The sequence below is a fragment of the Manis pentadactyla genome, chromosome 4 (genome assembly GCF_030020395.1).
Source record: "Manis pentadactyla isolate mManPen7 chromosome 4, mManPen7.hap1, whole genome shotgun sequence".
Lineage (NCBI taxonomy): Eukaryota > Metazoa > Chordata > Mammalia > Pholidota > Manidae > Manis > Manis pentadactyla.
This window is the reverse complement of record NC_080022.1, coordinates 101631843-101655503: the sequence shown is the minus strand read 5'-3', so window position 1 is coordinate 101655503 and position 23661 is coordinate 101631843. Positions and strand designations below refer to the sequence as shown.

The 23661-nt window shown below is 36.6% G+C and overlaps 2 protein-coding genes across 12 annotated transcripts in view; one reads left to right on the top strand and one right to left on the bottom strand.

The window, feature by feature from the left end:
• GPSM2 (G protein signaling modulator 2) overlaps positions 1 to 14296 on the top strand; it is a 61307-nt gene extending 47011 nt beyond the window's left edge. For 5 of the 6 annotated variants that reach the window (XM_036916635.2, XM_036916634.2, XM_057500573.1 and 2 more), the window contains 3 exons: positions 2002 to 2161; positions 3003 to 3220; positions 13900 to 14296. In XM_036916635.2, coding sequence (XP_036772530.2) covers positions 2002 to 2161; positions 3003 to 3220; positions 13900 to 14127 — 606 coding nt within the window. In that variant the 3' untranslated portion in view covers positions 14128 to 14296. Of the gene's footprint in view, positions 1 to 2001; positions 2162 to 3002; positions 3221 to 4286; positions 4447 to 13899 lie in introns of those variants that run through there. The other variant, XM_057500575.1, reaches the window with a different exon arrangement.
• Positions 14297 to 16062: 1766 nt separating this feature from the next.
• CLCC1 (chloride channel CLIC like 1) overlaps positions 16063 to 23661 on the bottom strand; it is a 30454-nt gene continuing 22855 nt past the window's right edge. For 5 of the 6 annotated variants that reach the window (XM_036916642.2, XM_057500577.1, XM_036916639.2 and 2 more), the window contains 6 exons: positions 22788 to 22881; positions 21454 to 21551; positions 21028 to 21174; positions 19774 to 20115; positions 18079 to 18364; positions 16063 to 16382 (listed from right to left, as the gene is read on the bottom strand). In XM_036916642.2, coding sequence (XP_036772537.2) covers positions 18107 to 18364; positions 19774 to 20115; positions 21028 to 21174; positions 21454 to 21551; positions 22788 to 22881 — 939 coding nt within the window. In that variant the 3' untranslated portion in view covers positions 16063 to 16382; positions 18079 to 18106. Of the gene's footprint in view, positions 16383 to 18075; positions 18365 to 19773; positions 20116 to 21027; positions 21175 to 21453; positions 21552 to 22787; positions 22882 to 23661 lie in introns of all 6 variants that reach the window. The other variant, XM_057500576.1, reaches the window with a different exon arrangement.

Below are 23661 nucleotides of genomic sequence, written 5' to 3'. Positions count from 1 at the left end.
TTAAAAATACCATGGGCTTACTGATAAGTTCAAGAGCTTCTCTAACTTAGCTACCCTAAACTCTGATCAAAAGAAATTAGAAATAAGATACTTCAATTTGCCAAGTGTATCTTTCAAGAATGAGAGCTTCCAAGAAAAAAAAATTTTTTTTTTACAGATTTCTATTGGGCTTGTCAGCATTCCATCTGTATCAGCACCCTTGTAGTGCATCCATTGCCTTGATTTTTGTTTTGTACATTTCATACACATGTATAACTAGCAGAAGGAAACTCTGTAATTCAGCATATAAAAACCGCTCAGGAATATTTGTAGATCCAGAGCAGAACAGGAAGGCATACCTTTGTTTAAGGTTTATAGTCTTAACTGGAGCCTTTACTGTGTTTTCATGTTCAGAATTTTGAATGAGAGGCTTTGTTGCCCTAATGAAAAAGTATTTTTGTTAGTGATTAATGCATTTGACTATAGCTTATGTACATACCTATCATTCCCAAACCTCAAACTTAACATATTAAAAACTGTATTAAAGGTGTGCCATGTACTCTTGTCACCCAAGCTGGGATTTCAGGTTTCATTCTAGACTCCTTCTCCTTTACTAATCATATCAAGTGAATCACTATATATTGCTCAGATCTGCCTCCACTCCTTAAAAAAAAAAAATGTCTGCTATTATGTCTTCTTAGTGTATACCACTTCATCTCTTACCCAAATTTCTGGAATAGGCACTTGAACTGATCTCTCTCCCTACAGTATTTAACCCCTGCAACCCACTGAAGGGGTGCGTAACTCCAGGGTGGGGTGAAGGGAGAATATGTTCCCAGCCCAGGGCAAATAAGCCTTTGAAACCGAAATCAGTCAAAGAGAGAGATAAAGTGGAAGAAACGCATTTATTGCTTACAAACAGTTGTCTACTTCTCACCCATGTCTCTTGTGACCCTGCTGCAAAAAGACCCCACCAAACCTCTCCCGTCCAGGTGTCTGCTTACTCCCCACCCACCTTGTAATCACCTGCTGATATGGAGATGCACTAAGGTCAGGCAAGAGATTCTGGAAATACTGCGATTTTACCCACAAGGGGTCAGTTCTGTTTCTGTACAAAACTGCTTAGATTGACTAATTACTAGTGCTCCCCTTATTTCACAAAGGTAAAGTTTTTTTAGTGTGTCATACAGAGGCCCTTGTTTTGGCAGCTTCTTCACTCCTCACTTCCCCTACCCTTCAGGTCATTATCCGCTGAATACTACAAACCTTTGGAATTGCATATAATCATAAAACATCTCTACCCCACAAATGCTTATTTTTCAGGAGCCAACTCAAATATCACAGTTTCCCCTATTTCCTATAAGAATTAGTTCCACCCTTCTTTTGAGGTACATAACATTTTGTATTTATATATCTTTATTACTACTTAAATCATTATGAAAAATAATTACTTTTATTAAATATTGCATTCATCATTTGTTTTGAAGCCTTCTAAATAATGTATGACTATGACAAATAAAGTATGACTTTCCCCTCTGCCCCAAATATTTATTTGAAGTTTACATTTTTTTCCAGGATCTCTAAATCTTTAAATATAATTAAAGACTTTGGAAATCACTATGCCAAGAAAATACACAGGCTTTCTTACTTAGTTTTCAGTTTTTAAAAAAATTAGTTATATTCTGTTCTAGCATCTTAGAAATGAACTTGGAGCCTGGGATATATGTCTTCCTAATATTTGCATAATTCACTCAGGATCTGAAGCAGTTCCCCCTGAGTCTGAAGACATTTCTTTAGCCTTAGCAATACAAGGGTTAAAAACTAAAATAACTAGAAATGCTTTTAGTTAGTTGGACTGAAATAACTTGTTACCAATGTTGCCATTTAGTATATTTTGTAAAGAAAATTTCAGTTATTCTTTAACCTTCATAGTTTATCTTTTGCATTTGAGTGTATCATGGGAGTTCCATTGATCATGTAAGGATACTGGTGGATTATTTCGATTTTCTCTCAATATTTCAGAAAATCAGTGCAGATACTATTGCTGATGAAGGGTTCTTTGACCTATTAAGTCGATTTCAAAGCAATCGGATGGATGATCAGAGGTGCTGCTTACAAGAAAAGAACTGTGGGACAGCTTCAACTGCAACCTCTTCCACTCCCCCTAGAACGATGCTCAAAAGTAAGTTATCTGTACTGCTCCCCCAATTTTAATCTTAGAGGGTGTGACAAATGAATCTGAATCTAGGCATATCTGAACTGCTGGTATTTGTATAGTTCAAAACAAGGTTTTGTTTCAGTTCCCTTAAGTTGAAACTGTTTTTCTATTCCAGTGCACTTTCTACTAACAGTACCATACTGCTTCCTAGATTCTTTGGGGTTGGGATGAAAATCTCACTTTAGAAAATAAAAATAATGAAAAAATTATATGTAACTTACAATTTTATGTAAAATGCAAATGCTTCATACCTGGATTAAAAAAAGAAAAATCAAGACAGCCTGTAGAGGAAACTGCCGCTGTTACTTGTTTAAATAAACTATTAAAATATAAATAAAATTTTTTCTATTTCAGCTACCAAAAAACTTCCCATACCATAGACCAGTATGTGCCAGCACCACTTAGAACCCTAAAGTTTAATTAGCTAAATGCTTCTTATACAGGGCATGGAATAAAAACACTGTCCCATTCATCCTGGTCTGAGAAGTTATATAAGAAAAACTATTTACCTTCTATAACGTAGCCCTCTATCTTGTAAAGTTCCATTTTGGGTGGGCATCAGATAAAGGAAAATAGAGTCAAGTCTGAATAACCTCCAAATATGTTATTTGAAGTACTCTAGGATTCATTCTTCCCTTCCAAACCCATCCCAGCAGGCCCCAGCCTGTCAGGAAGGAGCAAACTAGCATGATGGCGGGGCGGGGGTTTGCTGGGACTGAACATGGCGGAAGGGAGCTAGCTATATGTATATCATAAGTACGTTTAACATATGGTAACGTTTTGGATTTTTTTTTCCTATTCATAGCGCCGTCTGTTCCTACAGTGTCCCCCAACACAGATGAGTTTTTAGATCTTCTCGCCAGCTCACAGAGCCGCCGGCTGGATGACCAGAGGGCCAGTTTCAGTAATTTGCCAGGGCTTCGTCTGACACAAAACAACAGTCAGTCAGTAATTAGCCACCTGATGACTCATGACAACAAAGAGCCCGATGAAGACTTCTTTGACATCCTTATAAAATGTCAAGTATGTCTGCCTATTTTTATCATTCTGCATGTAGCTCAGATGCTGTTGAGAGCTTTGGCAGTATAATTCTAATTTGGCAAGGCCTCATTTTGTGTTAGGGAGGCAGTTGTTATTCAGGGGTTCCAGGAGACACTACAGATCCCTTTATAGCTTCTTATTTTGTGTTCCTTTTGGCTGGTGAGGTGAGATGTTGCTGGTGACTCCTTTTGAGCTGTGGTGGAGAGGAGACTGTAAAGGATATGGGATGAAACCTAGAAAAACCCCTTTCCTAAATTTTAGAAGAGGAGTCAGTTAATGAATCTGAGGAGAGTCTAGCTGGACCCTATCTAGACAATTTACCATGTAGGAGAAATGTGAATACTGATATAGCATTCATATTTTAGTTATTTTAATAATTAATCAAAGTACTTAAGGAATATCTCAAATGGCTTAGCACCATAAAAAAAAACAATGCCAGTTTTCACTAAAAAGAAACATTTCCTCTGCCAGGCCCTAGTTTTATCTGGGTCTCAGGTTTCTCATTCACAAAAAGAGGAGGATAGGTAGCACTTACTTCTCACTCATTTAACAAAAAGTTGCTGAACACCAGTATGTTCCAGGTGTATTGAAGATATTGGGGATATAGTTGCTTTGTGGGGAGAGAAAACAGTAAATGTGTGTATACAGATAGATAGATAAATAGTGTATGTCAGACACTGATGCTTGTAAAGAAAACCAAAGCAGGATAAAGGGGTGGTGGTAATGGGAGTGGGTGTGGAGGGGTGTCTGCTTTAGATGTGGTGGGTAGGGAGGGCCTTTCTGGATTGACACTGGAATGGAGACCTGAATGAGGTGAAGCAGGCAGCCTCACAAATAGTTCGTGAATGAGCATTCCATGCACAGAGAACAAGTACCCTTTTAAATATAAAAGCTTAGCAGGTTCAAGGAATAGTAAGGTGGCCAGTGTGATGCGTGTAGAGTAAATGAAGACTAGGGGAGAGTGGTACAAGATGAGGATGGAGTAATTGGCATAGATCATCTAGGCTCTTGCAGACCACGATGAGATCTTGTCTTCCAAATGTGACAGGAAGACACTGGAAGGTTCTGAAAGATCATCGTGGCTCCTGCTGAAAGAATATAGACCGGCGAAGAGTGTTAGTAGGAAACCCAGCTAGGAAAATGCAAGTACACATTGGAGATATTGTGGGTTTGGTTCCAGACCACTGCAATAAAGCAAGTCAAATGAATTTTTTGGTTTCCCAGTGCATTTAAAAGTTATGTTTATACTATGCCTAATGTGTTAAGTAGGCAATAGCATTATGTCTTAAAAAATATATACACCCTAAAAATACTTTACTGCTTAAAAATGCTAACCACCACCTGAACTTATCAGTGAGTTAAAATTTCTGATCACCATTGCAGATAAAATAATAATGAAAATGTTTGAAATGTTGCAATAATTACCAAAATGTAACAGAAACATGAAGTGAGCAAATGCTGTTCATTGACACAGGGTTGCCACAAACCTTCAGTTTGTAAAAAAAATCGCAGTATCTGCAAAGCACAATAAAAAGATGTAGGCCTGTAACTGAATAGAGGGAGATGAGCCAGAGAGTGTGTTAGAAGCCAAGTGAAGGAAATGTTTTTAAGGAATGCTCAACTGTGTCAGATATGGGTAAACTTCTAGATCTGGCAAAGTGGAGACTAGTAATTTTGAAAGATAGTATGTAATGGCATGATGGACACAAAGGAGTAAATGTGTTGAGAAAATGGGGAGTATAAAAGGAAAGACAATAAACAGAAAACGTATTAAGGAAAGCAAATAAATAACTAGTTGAAAGGAGATCAAGGTGGGTTTTTTCTTACTTTGGGAGTTAATACAACATGTCTGCTGATGGAAATGATCAAGTAGAGGGGAAGCAGTGAAGCAGGAGAGTAAGGGAGAATTGAAGAACACAGTTTTTGCATAGATAAGGAGAAAAAGAGGTTATGTGTACAGATTTGGAGGTAAGAGTAAGTAGAAGTCCTGTCTGGTTGCTTTTATTTTCTTAGCAAAGTAAGAAGTAGGGTCATTAGCTGAGATTTGGATTGGAGCATCATAATTTTGAAAAGAAATGAAGTAGAACATAGTTGACTTTGAGAAACTGAAAGCATATTGAGCAGGGAAAACAGAATTGCTGTGCTGTGCTGAGGATTCACTTGAATTTCATGGTCACTTAAGTAACACTGGTCAGTACAGTTGTACATTTTGTTCAGGCATAACCAGCTGCTTAAGACAGAAATAGACTTAGTCAAGGTTAGTATTTTGCCAGGAGAATAGGATGGAGAGGGAGAAAAGCATATGCTAGGGAATGGTTTTAATAATGGACTTTAGGCTGCATCTAAGAAGGGAACTAAGGGAATGAAAGGTGTGAAAGGGAAAAGTGGCAATGATCCCAGTGAACTCAAGAAATACAAAGACATGTACCTAATAACAGACCATCAACATACATGAAGCAAAAATAAAGGGAGAAACAGACATTTCTACAATAATTGGAGACTTCAATAACCCACTTCAACAGGTAGGACAGTGAAGCAGAAGAAAAGAAAGAAAATAGAAGGCTCGAACAACAGAATATACATTCTTCTTAAGTGCACATAGGACATTCCCCATGATAGACCAGATGTCAGGCCACAAATCACATCCTAACGGATTTGAGTTAAAAAACACATAATACAAAGTATTCTCTGACCACAGTGGCAGTAACAGAAGGAAAAATGGAAAATTCACAAATTTGTGGAAATAAAACAACAGTGGTTCAAAGATGAAATCACAAGAGAAATTAGAATATATCTAGAGACTAATGAAAACAGTATTCTAAAACTTATTGGATGTAGTGAAGGTAGTTCTTGGGATATCTTTACAGCTGTCTGTAACCAAACCCGCTAGAAAAAGAAACAAACCTATAGCAGGTGAAAGGAAATAATAAAGATTAGAGAGGAGATTGTCAAGATGGCGGCATGAGTAGGGTGGTGGAAATCTCCTCCCAAAACCATATATATTTTGAAAATACAGCAAATACAACTATTCCTAAACAGAATAAAACACCTAACATATAAAGAGTGGAGGAGGAAGAAAAAGAAGGGAGAGAAATAAAGAATCATCAGACTGTTTATAATAGCATAATAAGTGTGTTAAAGTTACACGGTTAGATACTAAAGAAGCTACCCTTGAACCTTTGGTGACCACAAATCCAAAGCCTGCAATGGCAATAAGTACATACCTATCGATAATCACCCTAAATGTAAATGGACTGAATGCACCAATCAAAAGACACAGAGTAATAGAATGGATAAAGAAGCAAGACCCCATCTATATGCTGCTTACAGGAGACTCACCTCAAACCCAAAGAAAGACATACACAGACTAAAAGTGAAGGGATGGAAAAAGATATTTCACGCAAAGAATAGGGAGAAAAAAGCAGGTGTTGCAGTACTTGTATCAGATAAAATAGACTTCAAAACAAAGAAAGAAATAAGAGATAAAGAAGGACATTACATAATGATAAAGGGGTCAGTCCAATAAGAGGATATAACCATTATAAATATATATGCACCCAACACAGGAGCACTGACATATGTGAAACAAATACTAACAATTAAAGGAGGAAGTAGAATGCAAGGCATTCATTTTAGGAGACTTCAACACACCACTCACTCCAAAGGATAGGTCAACCAGACAGAAAATAAGTAAGGACACAGAGGCACTGAACAACACACTAGAACAGATGGACCTAATAGACATCTATAGAACTCTACACCCAAAAGCAGCAGGATACACATTCTTCTCAAGTGCACATGGAACATTTTCAAGAATAGACCACATACTAGGCCACAAAAAGAGCCTCAGTAAATTAAAAAAGACTGAAATTCTACCAACCAGTTTCTCAGACCACAAAGGTATGAAACTAGAAATAAATTATGCAAAGAAAATGAAAAACCCCACAAACACATGGAGGCTTAACAACATGCTCCTAAATAATCAATGGATCAATGACCAAATTAAAACAGAGATCAAGCAATATATGAAGACAAATGAAAACAACAGCACAACACCCCAAATTCTGTGGGACACAGCAAAGGCAGTTCTAAGAGGAAAGTATATAAAAATCCAGGCCTATTTAAAGAAGGAAGAACAATCCCAAATGAATAGTCTAAATTCACAATTTTATTGAAACTGGATGAAGAACAATTGAGGCCCAAAGTCAGCAAAAGGAGGGACATAATAAAGATCAGAGTAGAAATAAATAAAATTGAGAAGAATAAAACAATAGAAAAAAATCAATGAAACCAAGAGCTGGTTCTTTGAGAAAATAAACAAAATAGATAAACCCCTAGCCAGACTTATCAAGAAAAAAAGAGAATCTTCACACACAAACAGAATCAGAAATGAGAAAGGAAAATTTCACGACAGATACCATAGAAATGCAAAGAATTATTACAGAATACTATGAAAATCTATATGCTAACAAACTGGATAACCTAGAAGAAACAGACAACTTTCTAGAAAAATACAACCTTCCAAGACTGAATAAGGAAGAAACAGAAAATCTGAACAGACCAATTACCGGCAATGAAATTGAATTGGTAATCAATAAACTACCCAAGAACAAAACTGCCAGGACAGACAGATGGATACACCACTCAATTTTATCAGACATTTAGAGAAGACATAATACTCATTCTCCTTAAAGTTTTCCAAAAAATAGAAAAGGAGGGAATACTTCCAAACTCACTCTATGAAGCCAGCATCATTTTAAAACCAAAACCAGGCAAAGACACCACAAGAAAAGAAAATTACAGACCAATATCCCTGATGAAAATACATGCAAAAATACTCAACAAAATATTAGCAAACTGAATTCAAAAATACATGAAAAGGATCATAGACCATGACCAAGTGTGATTCATATCAGGGATGCAAGGATGGCACAACATTAAAAAATTCAACCTAATCCACCACATCAACAAAAAGAAGGGCAAAAACCACATGATCATCTCCATAGATGCTGAAAAAGCATTCAACAAAATTCAACATCCATTCATGATAAAAACTCTCAACAAAATGTGTATAGAGGGCAAGTACCTCAACATAATAAAGGCCATATATGATAAACCCACAGCCAACATCATACTGAACAGCGAGAAGCTGTAAACTTTTCCCCTAAGATTGGGAACAAGATAGGGATGCCCACTCTCTCCACTTTTATTCAACATAGTACTGGAGGTCCTAGTCATGGCAATCAGACAAAGAAATAAAAGGCATCCAGATAATAAGGAAGAAGTTAAACTGTCACTATTTGCAGATGACATGATATTGTACATAAAAAAACCCTAAGAATCCATTCCCAAACTACTAGAACTAATATCTGAATTCAGCAAAGTTGTAGGATACAAAATCAATACACAAAAATCTGTTGCATTCCTATACACTAATGATGAACTAATAGAAAGAGAAATCAGGAAAACAATTCCATTCACAATTGCATCAAAAAGAATAAAATACCTAGGAATAAACCTAACCAAGGAAGTGAAAGACCTATACCCTGAAAACTACAAGACACTCTTAAGAGAAATTAAAGAGGACACTAGCAAATGGAAACTCATCCTATGCTCTTGGCTAGGAAGAATTAATATCATCAAAATGGCCATCCTGCCCAAAGCAATATACAGATTTGATGCAATCCCTATCAAATTACCAGCAACATTCTTCAACGAACTGGAACAAATAGTTCAAAAATTCATATGGAAACACCATAGACCCCAAATAGCCAAAGCAATCCTGAGAAGGAAGAATAAAGCAGGAGGGACCTTGCTTCCCAACTTCAAGCTCTATTACAAAGCCACAGTAATCAAGACAATTTGGTACTGGCACAAGAACAGAACCACAGACCAGTGGAACAGAATAGAGAGTCCAGATATTAACCCAAACATATATGGTCAATTAATATACAATAAAGGAGCCATGGACATACAATGGGGAAATGACAGCTTCAATAGCTGATGTTGGCAAAACTGGACAGCTACATGCAAGACAATGAAACTGGATCATTGTCTAACCCCATACACAAAACTAAACTCTTAGAAAAAAACATAGGCAAAAATTTCTTGGACATAAACATGAGCAACTTCTTCATGAACATATCTCCCTGGGCAAGGGAAACAAGCAAAAATGAACAAGTGGGACTATATCAAGCTGAAAAGCTTCTGTACAGCAAAGGACACCATCAATAGAACAAAAAGGCATCCTACAGTATGGGAGAATATATTCATAAATGACATCTGATAAAGGGTTGACATCCAAAATATATAAAGAGCTCATGCACCTCAACAAACAAAAAGCAAATAATCCAATTAAAAAATGGGCAGAGGATCTGAACAGACACTTCTCCAAAAACATGGATGGAACTAGAGGGTATTATGCTCAGTGAAATAAGCCAGGTGGACAAAGACAAGTATCATATGATTTCACTCATCTGTGGAGTATAAGAACAAAGAAAAAACTGAAGGAACAAAACAGCAGCAGACTCACAGAACCCACGAATGGACTAACAGTTACCAAAAGGAAAGGGACTAGGGAGGATGGGTGGGAAGGGAGGGATAAGAGGGAAAAGGGGCATTATGATTAGCACACATAATGTATGGCGTGGGGCACCAGGAGGGCTGTACAACACAGAGAAGACAGTAGTGATTCTATAGCATCTTACTATGCTGATGGACAGTGACTGTAATGGGGTTTATGGGGGGACTTGATAATGGGAGTGTAGTAACCATGTTGTTCATGTAATTGTACATTAATGATACAAAAAAAATTAGAGCAGAGATAGAGAAAATTAACAAAACTAGTTCTTTGAAAAAACCTTTTTTGCTAGACTATAACGAAAGGCTCAATTTACTGAAGTTAGAGATGAAAGTAGGGATATTATTCCTGATTCTACATAAATACAGAGAGTTTCAGGAGAATACTATTAATGATTATATGCCAACAAATGAGATAACCTAGATGAAATCGATGAATAACTAAAAGCACAAAACCAGCAAGACTGAATCATGAAGAAATAGAAAATCAATCCATAATTTGTAAGGAATTTTATCAGTAATCAAAAACCTCCTGACAAAAGAAAATCCCTGGACCTCATGATTTCATTGGTGCATTCTAACAAATATTTAAAGAACCAATACAAATCCTTATCAAACTATTCCAAAAAATTGAAAAGGGAACACTTCCTATTCCTAGGTCATTCTGTGAGGCCAGTATTGCCCTGATGGCCACACCAGATAAAACACTACAGGAAAACTACAGACTAAGAAACAGAATCCAGAGCATATTGAAGGGATTATGTACCATGACCAAGTGGGATTTATTCCTGTAATACAAGAATGGTTTCAACATATGGAATCAATTTGCACAATATACCACAGAACAAAAAGAGGGGAAAAAAACACGATTATCTCAATTGCTGCAGAAGAACCATCTGACAAAATTCAGCCCATTTTCATGATAAAAACACTAAAAAAACTAGGAATAGTAGGGAAACTACCACAACACAAGAAAAGTAGTTTATGAAACAACCAACAGCTACTGTCATACTCAGTGGTAGAAGACTGAGAGCTTTTCCTTGAAGATCAGGAACAAGACAAAGATACCTACTTTTTCCACTTCTATTTAACACGGTATTGGAAGTTCTAATGAGAAAAATTGGGCAAGAAAAAGAAACAAGGCATCGAAATTGGAAAAGGAATAAATAAAATCATCTGTTCAGAGGTGATAGGGTCTTATGTATAGAAAACCTTAAAGATTTTGCCAAAAACAGGTTAGAACCAAGAAGCAAATTCAGCAAAGAAACAGGATACAGAATCAGCATCCCAAAAATTGTTTGTTTCCAACATTAACAATGAACAGACCAAAAAGGAAATTGAGAAAATTCTACTTACAACAGCATAATAAAGAATAAAATACTCAGAAATTAGCATAACCAACAAGGTGCAAAGACCGGTACAATGAAAATTACAAAATATTTCTGAAAGAAATCTAAAACAATATAAATGGAAAAACATCCCATGTTCATGGATTGGAAGACTTAATATTGTTAACGTGTCAATACTACCAGAGTGTGATCTACAGACTTAGTACACTCCCTTAGTCCAGTTAAAAACTTCAATGACATTTTTAACAGAAATAGAAAAATCCATCCTAAAATTCATATGGAATTTCAAGGGAACCCAAATAGCCAAAATAATCTTCAGCAGTAACAAAGTTGGAGGACTCACATTTCCTGGTTTCAAATTTAACCACAAAGCTACAGTAATCAAACACAGACAAATGGAAAAGAGCCCTAAAATAAACCCTCACATATATGGTCAAATAATACTCAGTAAGGGTGCCAACATCATTCAATGGGGAAAGGAATCTTACTAACAAATGTTACTGGGAAAACTGAAGCTGGACCCTTACCTAACACCATCTACAAAAATTAAAAGTGAATCAAAGACCTAAATATAAGAGCTAAAACTGTAAAACTTTTAGAAGACAATGTAAGGGGAAAGAATCATGACTTTGGATTTGGCAGTGATTTCTTGGTATAACACCAAAGACAGGCAACAAAAGAAAAAATAGACAAATTAGACTTCATGAAAATTTAAAACTTTTCTATGTCAAATGACACTACTGACAAAGTAAAAGGGCAATCCACAGAAAATATTTGTAAATCATGTAACTGATAAAGGAATGATTCAGCATACAGAGAACTCTAAAAATTCAACAGAACACCTGATTGAAAATGGGCAAAGAACCCAAATAGACTTTTTTTCTAAGGATATACATATGGCCAATAAGCACAAGAAAAGATGCTCAGCATCACAAATCAGGAGAGAAGTGCAAATGAAAACCACAATGAGATACCACTTCATACCCTTTAGGATGGTTGCCATAAAAAAAAAAGTATTGGTGAGGATATGGGGAGCAATTGGGTCCCTTGTACACTGAAGGCAGGAATGTATGATGGTGTGCCTGCTATGTAAAATGGTATAGCAGATCCTCAAAAAATTAAAAATAGAATTACCATATGATCCAGCAATCTCACTTCCAGGTGTATAGCCAAAACTATTGAAGTATCTGGCATTAACAGGTATTTGAGCACCCGTATTTGTACGAGCATTATTCACAATTGCCCAAAGGTGGAAGCAGCCTAAGTGTCTACCAACAGATAAGTGGATACAAAATGTGGTGTACTATACAACAGAATTATTATTCAGTCTTAAAAACAAATGAAACTGACACATGCTACAACATGGGTGAATCTTAAAAACATTATGCTAAGAAATAAGTCACAAAAGGTCAAATAACTGATTCCACTTATATGAGGCACCTAGAGTGGTCAAATTCAGAGACAAAGTAGAATAGTTATTGTCAGGGAATGGAAGGGAGAATGGGAGTTGTTGTTTAATAGGTCTAGAGTTTCAGTTTTGCAAATGAGAAGTGTTCTGCAGATGGATAGTGGTGATGACTGCACGACAGTGTGCATGTATGTACCTAATGATACTGGACTGCACACATTCCTGGGGAGTACCAGAGAGCCTGATCTAGAAAAATAGGTGGCGGTCAACATAGGATGTTTGGAATCATTTTAAATATGATACAGTTACCGAGACACACAGATCTTGCCTGTGACCATGAGGCCAATGGCTAAGGCAGTGGTAATGCCACCACCAGATGGGAGGGGGGTCTGGGGACCTGAGGTGCCTGACTGTTGGATGAACTGGAGGACAATGAAATGACCAAGAATTACAGCAGGTGAGATGATGAAGAGCGAGCCAGGTAAGTGTGGAGGGCAGGGATGGCGCTAAGAGGCCAATAAGCAGCTGCACTCTCATAGGGTTAAATGTTAAAATGTGGGTGCACAGAGCCTAGCAACGTATAAACATCAGCTATCACTTCCTACTCTTACTCGAGTATAGTACCAGATACTAGACTGTAAACTCTGAGTGCTTGTGTTTTTTATCAATAACATTTCTAATTACTTCTAAAATAAGAATACTAAGTTAGAACTTGAAGGAAAAATTCAGTCTGGACAATTCCTTAGCAGATTTAAATGCCTAAGGGGTAGCATACTCTTACTGTGAAGGGTCAGATAAGGCATATTTTAGGCTTTTTGGGCCTTTGTCACAACTGCTGAATTCTGCCATTGTAGCAGGCAGTGCATGAATACAGTATTCATAAACAAAGGAACAGTAGTTTAAAAACAGGCACTGGGCTACAGTTTGCTGACCCCTGGCCTAAGACAGTATTTATGAGATAGTGTTACAGGGTTTTGTATACAGCATTCTGTTTCTGTGGATTTGGTAAGGTATCTGTTGATGCTTCTCAGGGTAAGATTATGATCTTGAAATGTCATGCTTGGACATAGTTAACCTTGTGTCTTAATCTTAACAAAGCCATGAAGCTACAGCTATATTTACACATAATACTTGTTATATCCTGATTATATAAGTCATTTCAAAGAAAAGCTTTTACTGGGTTTCAGGACTGAAGATTAAGTAAATTTCTGAGACAAGGCAAAAAAAAATGTTTAAAGCTACATTTTCTTGTGAATGACACACAAAAGGTTGGGGCTCTCCTTCCCTGCAGTATCTGTATTTTAATCTCTTTTATAAATTTTTAGGGATCCAGATTAGATGATCAAAGATGTGCACCACCACCTGCTGCCACGGAAGGCGCAACTGTACCAGATGAAGACTTTTTTAGCCTTATTTTACGGTCTCAGGCAAAAAGAATGGATGAACAGAGAGTTCTTTTACAAAGAGATCAAAACAGAGACACTGAATTTGGGCTACAGGAACTTCTGCAAAGTAATGCTTTGTTGGAATTTCAAAATTCAGGAAAAAAGTAAACCACTAGTTACAATGGATATTTTTTTTAAAACAACCTTAGCTTCCTTTCAGAACACTGCAGGGAAATTCAATCTATTACTTTTTTCCTTAAAAGGAGAAATTCTGGGCATAGAAGCTACAGGGCATAAATATGCAAAGAAATAAAAAGCTAACCATTTCAAACAATAAGGCTTCTCTCTCACTTACCAACTTTACATTTCCCTGTATGGCCCCGGAAGATGACTGGTTAGCCAGAGACGGGTAAGATTCCTCAAGGGAGGAACAACCTAAGACAGGCACAGTCGCAGGGGGGTCATCAGGTGAGAAATTGGGGATCAACAGAGGTGAGGCTTAGAATCTCACCCCCCCCCCCCGTTCTGAGAGAAATCTTCTGCATACGTGGATGTTTTATTGCCCTTGTCTAGTTTGGATTAACACATAGTCTACAAGCACACACCTGATCATCTACATTTGCTCTCTTACAACACTAAACTATGTTTTCTACCTTTATCTTGTATCTACCTACCACTTCAGCATTTTATTGAAAATAATAATAATAAAGAGAGAAATGTGGTATCCACATATAAATCAAGTATAAAAACCAAATGAGTATTCATATTTGAACTGTTTATAGTTCATAATGCATGAGCAAAACGGAAAGTTTCTGTGATGACTGCCCTTGTACTGTTGTTCACTATGTAACTTATTCATTATGTAAGAATTTGTTCTCCATGTAAGAACTTGTTTGTTATGCCTCAGAAGATTGGAGACTGACGAAAATTAGGCTTGGGGTGGATTAATGATTGTGCATTGAGCATTGACTCCCCAAAAAAAAAAAAAAAAGGAGAAATTATAGCACTGTAATATAGCTTGAAATGTTGCTAGAATGATGTAAATAACCTTTAAAAGTATAGTACTAAATTACACTCCTCTGGACACTCGTCTTGGTAGCGATGTCTGACAAGGTGCTTTCAGGTCCATGATGATGGATCTTTGGCGCTTGGTAAGTTCCTTTGCTTAGCGTTTTTAAAATAGAAAATTAAATGAGTACAGATGAGAATTTGATTCTCTTGGTAATTTTAAAAATCTGTCATATTTTATACTTCACCATAGATGTAGTGAGAAATTATGCTGTTTAGTAAAAATAACATACTTAATATGTGTAAAGAAAATTACATAGTTTTTTTAAGTCTAGATTTTTTTTCACTAAGAAAATCTACTTTTACTCTATTTTTAGGCCACAGCCATTAAAAAGATGCTCTTGAAAACAAATTTTTAGAAGGTTTTGAGCTCTTTAATTAAAATATACATATGCTTTAAAATTCTGTCTTCTGTAGCAAAATAAAAAACGGCTGTAAAACTTTTAGGACCTAATGTCAAAAAAACCACATGGTTATTTTAAGAACCTGGCTATGAGAATCAAAACTCACAAAATTCAAGAGTGAGATGCAAGTTAAACCCTCAGTTGGCATTAAACCTCACCATCCCATTCCCAGAAATTGAAGGTGGTTCACCAGAGTACATCATAGGACACAATATTTAGCCAAAGCAAGGGTGAGACAGGGCAGGGACTGGACTAAGACTGAATTGCATAATGCAAAGCCTATACCAGGGACATACTAGCAATTCATTTGCATCTGTTCTTTCTAAAACTCATTCAGGTGATTTTGATGGTCAGTAAGAACCACTTCTTTAAATGGCCAATGTTTTAGAAAAGAAGAGTTCACAATCTGCAATCACATTAAGGGCTCAGAAGAAAAAAATATTCCTCTTTGTTCTAAGATCAGACAGAAGTTATGTCAAAAGTACTCAGTTAACCCTAGGATTGTGTTTTATATATTACACAGATGATAGGATCTAATGTCCTGGATAGCATCCCTTTAACAACTGCAAGTTTCCTGAGTCTTTTCTTATAAGCATATACTTGGTGAGCAAAGACAACATACCAACCACAGTAATGTAAAAGTAAGTTTTTACTTCATGCATATGGTAGTTCTTAGACCCTATAAACATTCAACATTATCCATTCAATTTAAAAATTGCTTTTAAAAGCTGTCTATCCCATTCTGATTTTCCTAAAAGCATAACTGTAATCTTTGATTTTAATGATAAATACTGGCTAGACAATAAACAAGCCTATTTTTTCTAGTTATAAACTGGCCTTGATATGTTCAGTTTGCTTTAATAAGTCTTCCCTGAATTGCTGTCATCATTCAACAGCAGTAGCATGTTGCCTTGCTAGCTGTCAAAGTAGATTTCATCCCCAAATGGTTATCTGTAATGAAAAAATACAAAGATGAAAATTTACTTAAAAATGTTTTAAAAGATTCTTTTTGGGATTGGTAAAAAGCAGTCTGGTGTGCAAACCGCACTAACTCTACTCTCATAATTACAGTCACTGGAGGCATTCATTTCTCTTCGGACTTACATCACAGCTCAGGGAACTACCACCTTGGGGCATATTCACCAATCAGTGTGAACACGTCTATCCCCCTGTATCCCCGCAAGAGGACCATCAGTGTTCACAAATCTATTCCAAACTGCAAGCATCCTGCATTAGTTCATTTGTTACATGCCTACTGTGTTACAAATTTTTATAAAATTCTTTTGCATTTCTTGAAGAAAAATTACTGCCTTTCTAATAAAATACTAAAGATGTGTGCAGTATTACAAGAAAATAACAACACATAAAGTTCAAGCATCTAAGAGATGCTCTGAGAGCAAAAATATTCTGCATTTTGTGTAAAAAATTGTATCGAAAAGCAAGTGCTTTGAATATGTTTTTTCCTGAAACAAATGCCTTCATGAAAATTGTTAGACTGTTTCTGACTGGTAGCATTTTTAGTAAGCAGCTGAACATAACTTGTAGTGTAAAGGTTAAAACAAAGGAAACCTGAATGTATAGGAGATTTGTTTCCTAGCTAAGTACTTAACTGGTTTAAAAAAAAAAGTAATCATTTAAAAAATCAGAATAATTATGTTTAAATGTTAATTATACCACCTGTCTATAGTTAAGAAATACTTTTTCCTTATCATGGTATTCTCCATGTACAGAGCTCTAAAAATTACAAGTTCACACGACTCAGACAATATGGTCTGCTATAATATAAATAAAATACAATAATATTTAATAATCTTTAATAATCTCAATTACTGGGATTCTGAGTAGAAAAAGTCTTATAAAGCCTGTGCTCTTCATTTGGTGGGGAAAGAATAAAGCCATTCTCATAGTCTTGACTATGTAAACCTGGTATTAACAACTTTACAATCTATGTTATCTCAATTCCCGTGGCAACCTTCAGTTCTCTCTCACTTAGCTAAGGGTGAAGTAAAAGGGGTGATAAGGAAGCAGGCCTAGGAACAACTGCAAGACTTGAGAGCTGAAGGGAGGACATGAAACCACATAGTCATGCTGAGCTGCGAGCAGCCTACACAGAGTCAAGCTGACTGGTGATGCAGATTCCATGGCTGCACCAAGATGTTGAAGTGCATGAAGAGGGTAAACCTGAACACAGGGAACTTTCCTTAAAAAGTATTTTTGAGTACCTATTACTTTTGGAAACATTTTGAATCTAATGTATAGTTAACAAATTATTCTATTAACAAAAGTAGTTATTGCAGGAGTTCCACTAGGCAAAACACTTTGGTTAGTTGGTTCCTATATGTGCCTATATAAACAATAATGCTTCTTTTTCAATGTCCCCTAACTGAAACTGACCTCTGTATTATTCAAAATCGGTGAGGCTCGCTATAGGTTCATCTATGAGATCCTGTTTGAAACATTTCAAATCTTTATGGGACATATATTAATACCAAAGAAGATTAAAACATGAAAGATGAAAATTAAATACATGTTTGTTAATTCTGATAGAAAAAAACAGTTTAGTTGGCACCTATGTAGTAAATATCAAGAGTATTTGAAATGGAAGAGAAAATTGTTGAGCGTATACTTTACAAAACCCAAAAACGACCTCAGAGCTGTGGTCCAAGTCCGTTCCTCTAGCCATGTGGGCCGCCGTCTGGATCCTTCTCATGCACTCCTGCTGCAGTGCTGGTAGGGCTGGACGTGCAGGCTGACGCTGGGCCGCCTCTGGCTTCAGTCCTGAGCTGGGTCTTTCCCACTGCAGGTGAACCTTCCGTACCCTCTGCTCTCTCTGGACCGGAAACAGGCTCAGCACACTGACTGCTTTCAATACTGCTTTCTCCTGGGATTCCACCCATCTCCTTGGGCTTTGTATCCAAAACAGGTGATTTATGCTATAAAACAGAGAATGATGACCAACTGTTTAATTAATATAATGTGAAGATATAGAAATCAAATATGTTTAACAAATTCCTGTGCCAATCTGGTAGCAAACAACTCTTTCAAATCCTGGTTCTGCTGCTGGACTGTATTACATAAATGTGATTAAGCCTCATGCAACTGTACATGGAAGAGCAGGACACTTAAGATATGCTGGATGGTCTAGGGACCCAGCTGAGGAAGGTTCAAGAAGATTGATGACAATATTCCTTACTTCTCTTGCCTGGTGAAAATAATTCATTCAACGAATATTTTTTGAGCATGTATCAAGTTCTAGTTGCTGGGGATACCTAACAGACAAAAACCTCTGCCCTCACTGCAGTTTACATCCAGGTTGGGCAAAGAATCAGGCAACCAATTAACACAGTATTGTGCTGGGTGTGGTGAGGTCAAATTGCCGTTCAGGGTGGTATGAAAAGAGATCTATGAGTAAAAGCTTGTATATGTCGGGGGACAGCAATTACAAAAGCTCTGAGTTCAAGAAATGGTCAGGAGGCCCTTGTGGCTCGTGTACAATGAGAGCAGAAGAGGTCAGTGTGGTAACAGGTGGGGGTGGGCAGATCAAAGGAAGCCCTCGATAACTGGCTTTCCCTTCAAGTGAGACGGGAAGTCATCGGAGGGTTTTTGAGATGAGTGACATAACTATTCTAACAGATAAGCAGTAAATATTAAAGCTGAAAGGAACATGTGAAGTTTTCCAGATGCATGCAGATATGTTTATTTTTTAAAGGATATCCACGGGAATGGATTCTACAATTTCCTAGTACTATTGTGCTGGCAACTGTTCCTCAAAGGTTTAGTGTTGCAACTCGAACTTCACAAATGACAACACAAATTCCACCTTCAAACAGAAACAGAGATTTCCCTTTAAATGGCCAATAATGGTGGAAAAAAAAAAACCTCGCCATTCTAGAGGTAAGAGGTATAGTCCAGCCAGTCAGTGATATAAAAGATTTGGAAAAGCAAGGTGTTTGATCCCTCCCCAGCCCACTCTTCCAGCCAGCTAAGCCTCTAGGGCTCACCTGCCCGGTTCCCCAGAGCTTCAGGCCCTCTTTGAGGACTTCCTTCTTGTCTCTTCGAAAGTCAAATTTCATCCATGCTCACTTGTTGGTTTCCTATTTCATTTCAGATGAATTACTATGTGTTCTAACAAACTATTAAATAGTATTTAACATAAGCTGAATTTCATTTCTTCTGAGGAGGCTGGGCTAACTTTTGACCAGAAAGGGAAGAAAGTGAATAATTCTATCACCAATGATATAAATAACTGAGAGTTAAGAGTAAAAACACTTAACCAAAAGCTCTATAGGAAGCACTTAGGCCTAGTATGAACAGACAGCAAAATGAACAGTTGCTGACTTACACTGGGTACCACCTCGGGATGCTCTCTCGCCTCTGCTTCTGGAGAATCACATGCCCGGAGCACTTCAGGGCTCTTGTTGTCAGTCTTATGACTCAAGTCAGCATCTCCCTTTCTCAAAACATCTCTCCTACCATCATATGTTTTGTCATATGGGCCTTGCTCAACGGGGCACCTTTGGCCTCTATAATAGAAATCTGCATCACCTGCTCCACCACGGGGTCTATAATCAATTTCCTGCAGCCATCTCCTATCACTTGGCTGAAGTGCCTGGGACGGTTCTCTTTCAGGACCACCTAAGTGTCTCAGCACATTAACTGATTTTCCAGCACCATAGCAGAAACTCTGAAAGGGAAAGAAATACATATTCTGAGTATTTAATGGCTGACTTACAATGATATTATAAGGTGTTTTAGGGGGTTAATAAAATTATGTAATTTGTGGCATTCAGAAACATATTAATTTCACTGTTTTTTCACTAGAGATTCTTCTTTAGATTAATACAAGGCCAGAATAGCCAATTAAGTCTGAGTACTAAGTATTAAGTAGACATTTTAATCAGCTGGATACACTTTGACTGAACAATAACAAGGGTAGTTTGGCTAAAGCCTAGAAATTTAAATTGGAAGGTATAATTGATAATTGCTTAAATGCTGTCTAGATTCACACGTGATATAAGGTAAATGCTAAAAATTATTTAAAATTGTGTATCATGTAACCATTCCCCTCAGGTTAATTTCTTTACAAACTTAGCTTTACCCATGGCACATATGAGTTTACCTTTTTTTTTTTTTTACATGACAACTGCTTTATTAGTTTAAGTGCTGAAAAATCAACAAAAAAGTGGAGACCATAGATGAACAAGTAATATTTCTTATCAATAAATGTCTACTTTGGCTCCCCAGACTGTTTCTCAGTACACCCTTCCTTCTTGCACATCCCTTTCTGGTTCTGTTACACTCAATGCTCTTGGCTCCTCCAAAAACTCCAGCTGAAACACAAAGGCTCCGTTCTCTAAGAGGATGTAAATAACTGATTTCATGTGTAAAAAGACTTTACACTGCTATGACCTCTACAAACTTGAGAACCACTTTCTTAGAGGAGGATCTATGTTAGTATAAAAAATCTGTATCACTTAAAAACCACCTTTTCATACCAGTGTAAGCATGATTTAGCCTGATTTATATCAAAGAAGCCTAATAATTTTAGAATTGCTTTTTTCTGTATGTCCTGTTGTCAACAATGTAACATACTAACCAGGACAGCTAATGCCATAATTAACAGCACTGGAATGTGAAGTATCAATGGGATCTCCTTCAAGATTGCTTTAATAAATTCACCAGCTCCTTTTCCAATGTGTTTCAATGGCTCTGTGACAAAGTTGGTGAATGTAACTGCCAGTGCCTAAAACAAAAAACAAAAGCAACTTAATTTTTTCCTCAAACTTAATGCACATAAAATGAGCCAAAATTCATTGTGCACTGAGGCCAAAGTTGTGGTACACATATTAAAATGTAAGTGATGTGTTTTACTGTGAAAATTACTATGTAATGGTAGAATTTTTTCTCCAACAGAGGTTTATTATTAGCAAAACAACTAAAAAAATTAACAATTCTTAATAAAATTAAAGCTTCTTTTACTTATTTTGTATAAGTAATTTTTTTTACAAATTATTTTCTATACCTTTGTTGGTGGGACCAGCCAAATAGGGTTGACTAATAAGAGCTCATAGTATTTTTGGCATGGGTCATCCTTATAGGTCCATGAATTTCTAAACCACTCTATTTAGAGAAATAGATAAAACAATGAGTCATGAAAAAAAAAGTGGCATTTCATTCCCAAATAAGACAGTCATTTGCTTTTACCTCCCCACTCCACCAATTTCAAATTGCTTTACAGACTTCCTGTAATACCAATTTAAAAATTTTCATCTCATGTCCAAAATGTTCCTTAAAAATCCAATCAAACTATACAAGTCTTTTATGCAGATAAAATGTTGTATTTTATGAAGGTCTCTAAAAGATAAATATTTGAAAGCTGTTCTTTACCCATACAAATGGATCCAAGTAAAACAGGCAAACCGAGTAAGATTGGTGGGTTGTGTCAAGGTGGAAATCCTGGCTGTGACACTATACTATGGTAGTTGTGCAAGATACTACTGTTGCAGAAAAAGGGGAAAGTGGACACAGATGTGTTATTTTCTACACCTCCCTATGAATCTACAATATTCCCAACAAAATGTCAATTAAGAAAGTCAGTTATTTTTACAAAATAAAGTAGAACATTAGTTTTCCAAATTTTTCTACATCAGGCTTATGTACATTAAGTTCTAGCCTGAGCTAGAGGAGGCATTTAGTTGTCCACTAAAGGCAGAAAGCAAGGCTGCATTGGTTTAGTTCCCATAACATTATAAGAAAATTAGTTTTGGACACTGATTTGTAGAACCTGTTGAGATTCTGTTTTGAACTTGCACTTACAAAGTGTGTTTGAACATTAAATCATTCTCACTGCTACATATACGTAACTAAAGGCAGTCAACATTAATGAGAATTTCTAAAATCTGTAAGGAAAAAAAATAGAACAATTTTCTCCTTAGTTTAAAAAAAAAGTGGAGTGAAGCTACAATGTAACATAAGTCAGTATGAGAAGATTAAGATGGATATTAACTCATATATACACATTCCATTGCTTTCGTAAACTTCTGCTGAGGACCTAGAATATGCTGGACACTGTACTAAGGATTAGCTGAGCAAAAGTGAGCTCAGAGCCCATCACAGTCCAATGGACGGAGGCAGATATCACAGCCAACATGCGTGCTGTTTGTACTCCTTCCCTGTTACAGGAGCACAGAAGTCAGTGGTTTGAACCTAAGACTCTTCTTGAGTATTCTTCTGATATAAAAATTTCAAGCACAGTAGCCTTCTTATGACATTTTATCATTTCTCAGTAATTACTAATATGTTCCCTCATTCTCAGATAGTCTATTCAAAATACAGCCAAGTGAGCTAACACCTTACCCCAGAGGCTTCCAGTCCAGTCCATCTTCTCAGCACACACATTGTTTAATGGCTCCATCTTGGCAACTTCAGCCTGGTGCTGTGCAAAGGCCAGCTGACAAACACCAAAAGGGAACCATGAGCAGCTGCTAACAAATGAAGGGGACGCCTGCATATCCAGAACACTTTAGTTCAAAGTGCGTCTTCACCAGACACCAGATTGTTTACAACTTTTCAGTAGGAAAAAACATGTATTGTTTTTAATGAGCTCTTTTCAGCTCATAAAGCACAGTCTTAATGCAAAAAGTGAGGAAAAAGACCTGTAATTTTCTTTTTAGTAAGTAATTCTGATGAGGGAGAAAAACCTCTTTACTAGAAAGATTGTTTTAAAAACTTAGTTCAAATATAGCTCATACCATGCCCAAAAATATAGCTATATATACTAGATGACTACTCATTTTGTTATAATTCATGATAAAATTGTGTTTTACTCAGAATGGTTTTCAGCACAAATGGCTTATATAAAGATAATATATCTTTTACATACTGAAGTCCCAGGGGGAAATCACAGAACAATATTCAACCAAACTTACTTCCTTAAATTTTTAGTTCTAGGAGGCATAAAACTTAGAACAAAAGGTCAAGCAAATATCACAAAGATTAAATCTGATGAATTCACTGAAAATATTTGGCTACTTGATTCACTCTACTAGAAAAACATAAAATTTTCCTTCAATGATGCTATTTTGACAGGAACTAGTGCTTATTTCAAATTTTTATATACCGCATGATCCCAACTTTGAAAGCATTAAAACCTAGAAAAAAAGATAGGAAAGAAAAAAAACCTCAAAAAATTGACAGTGATTATCTCTAGGTGGTAAAATTATAGGTGATT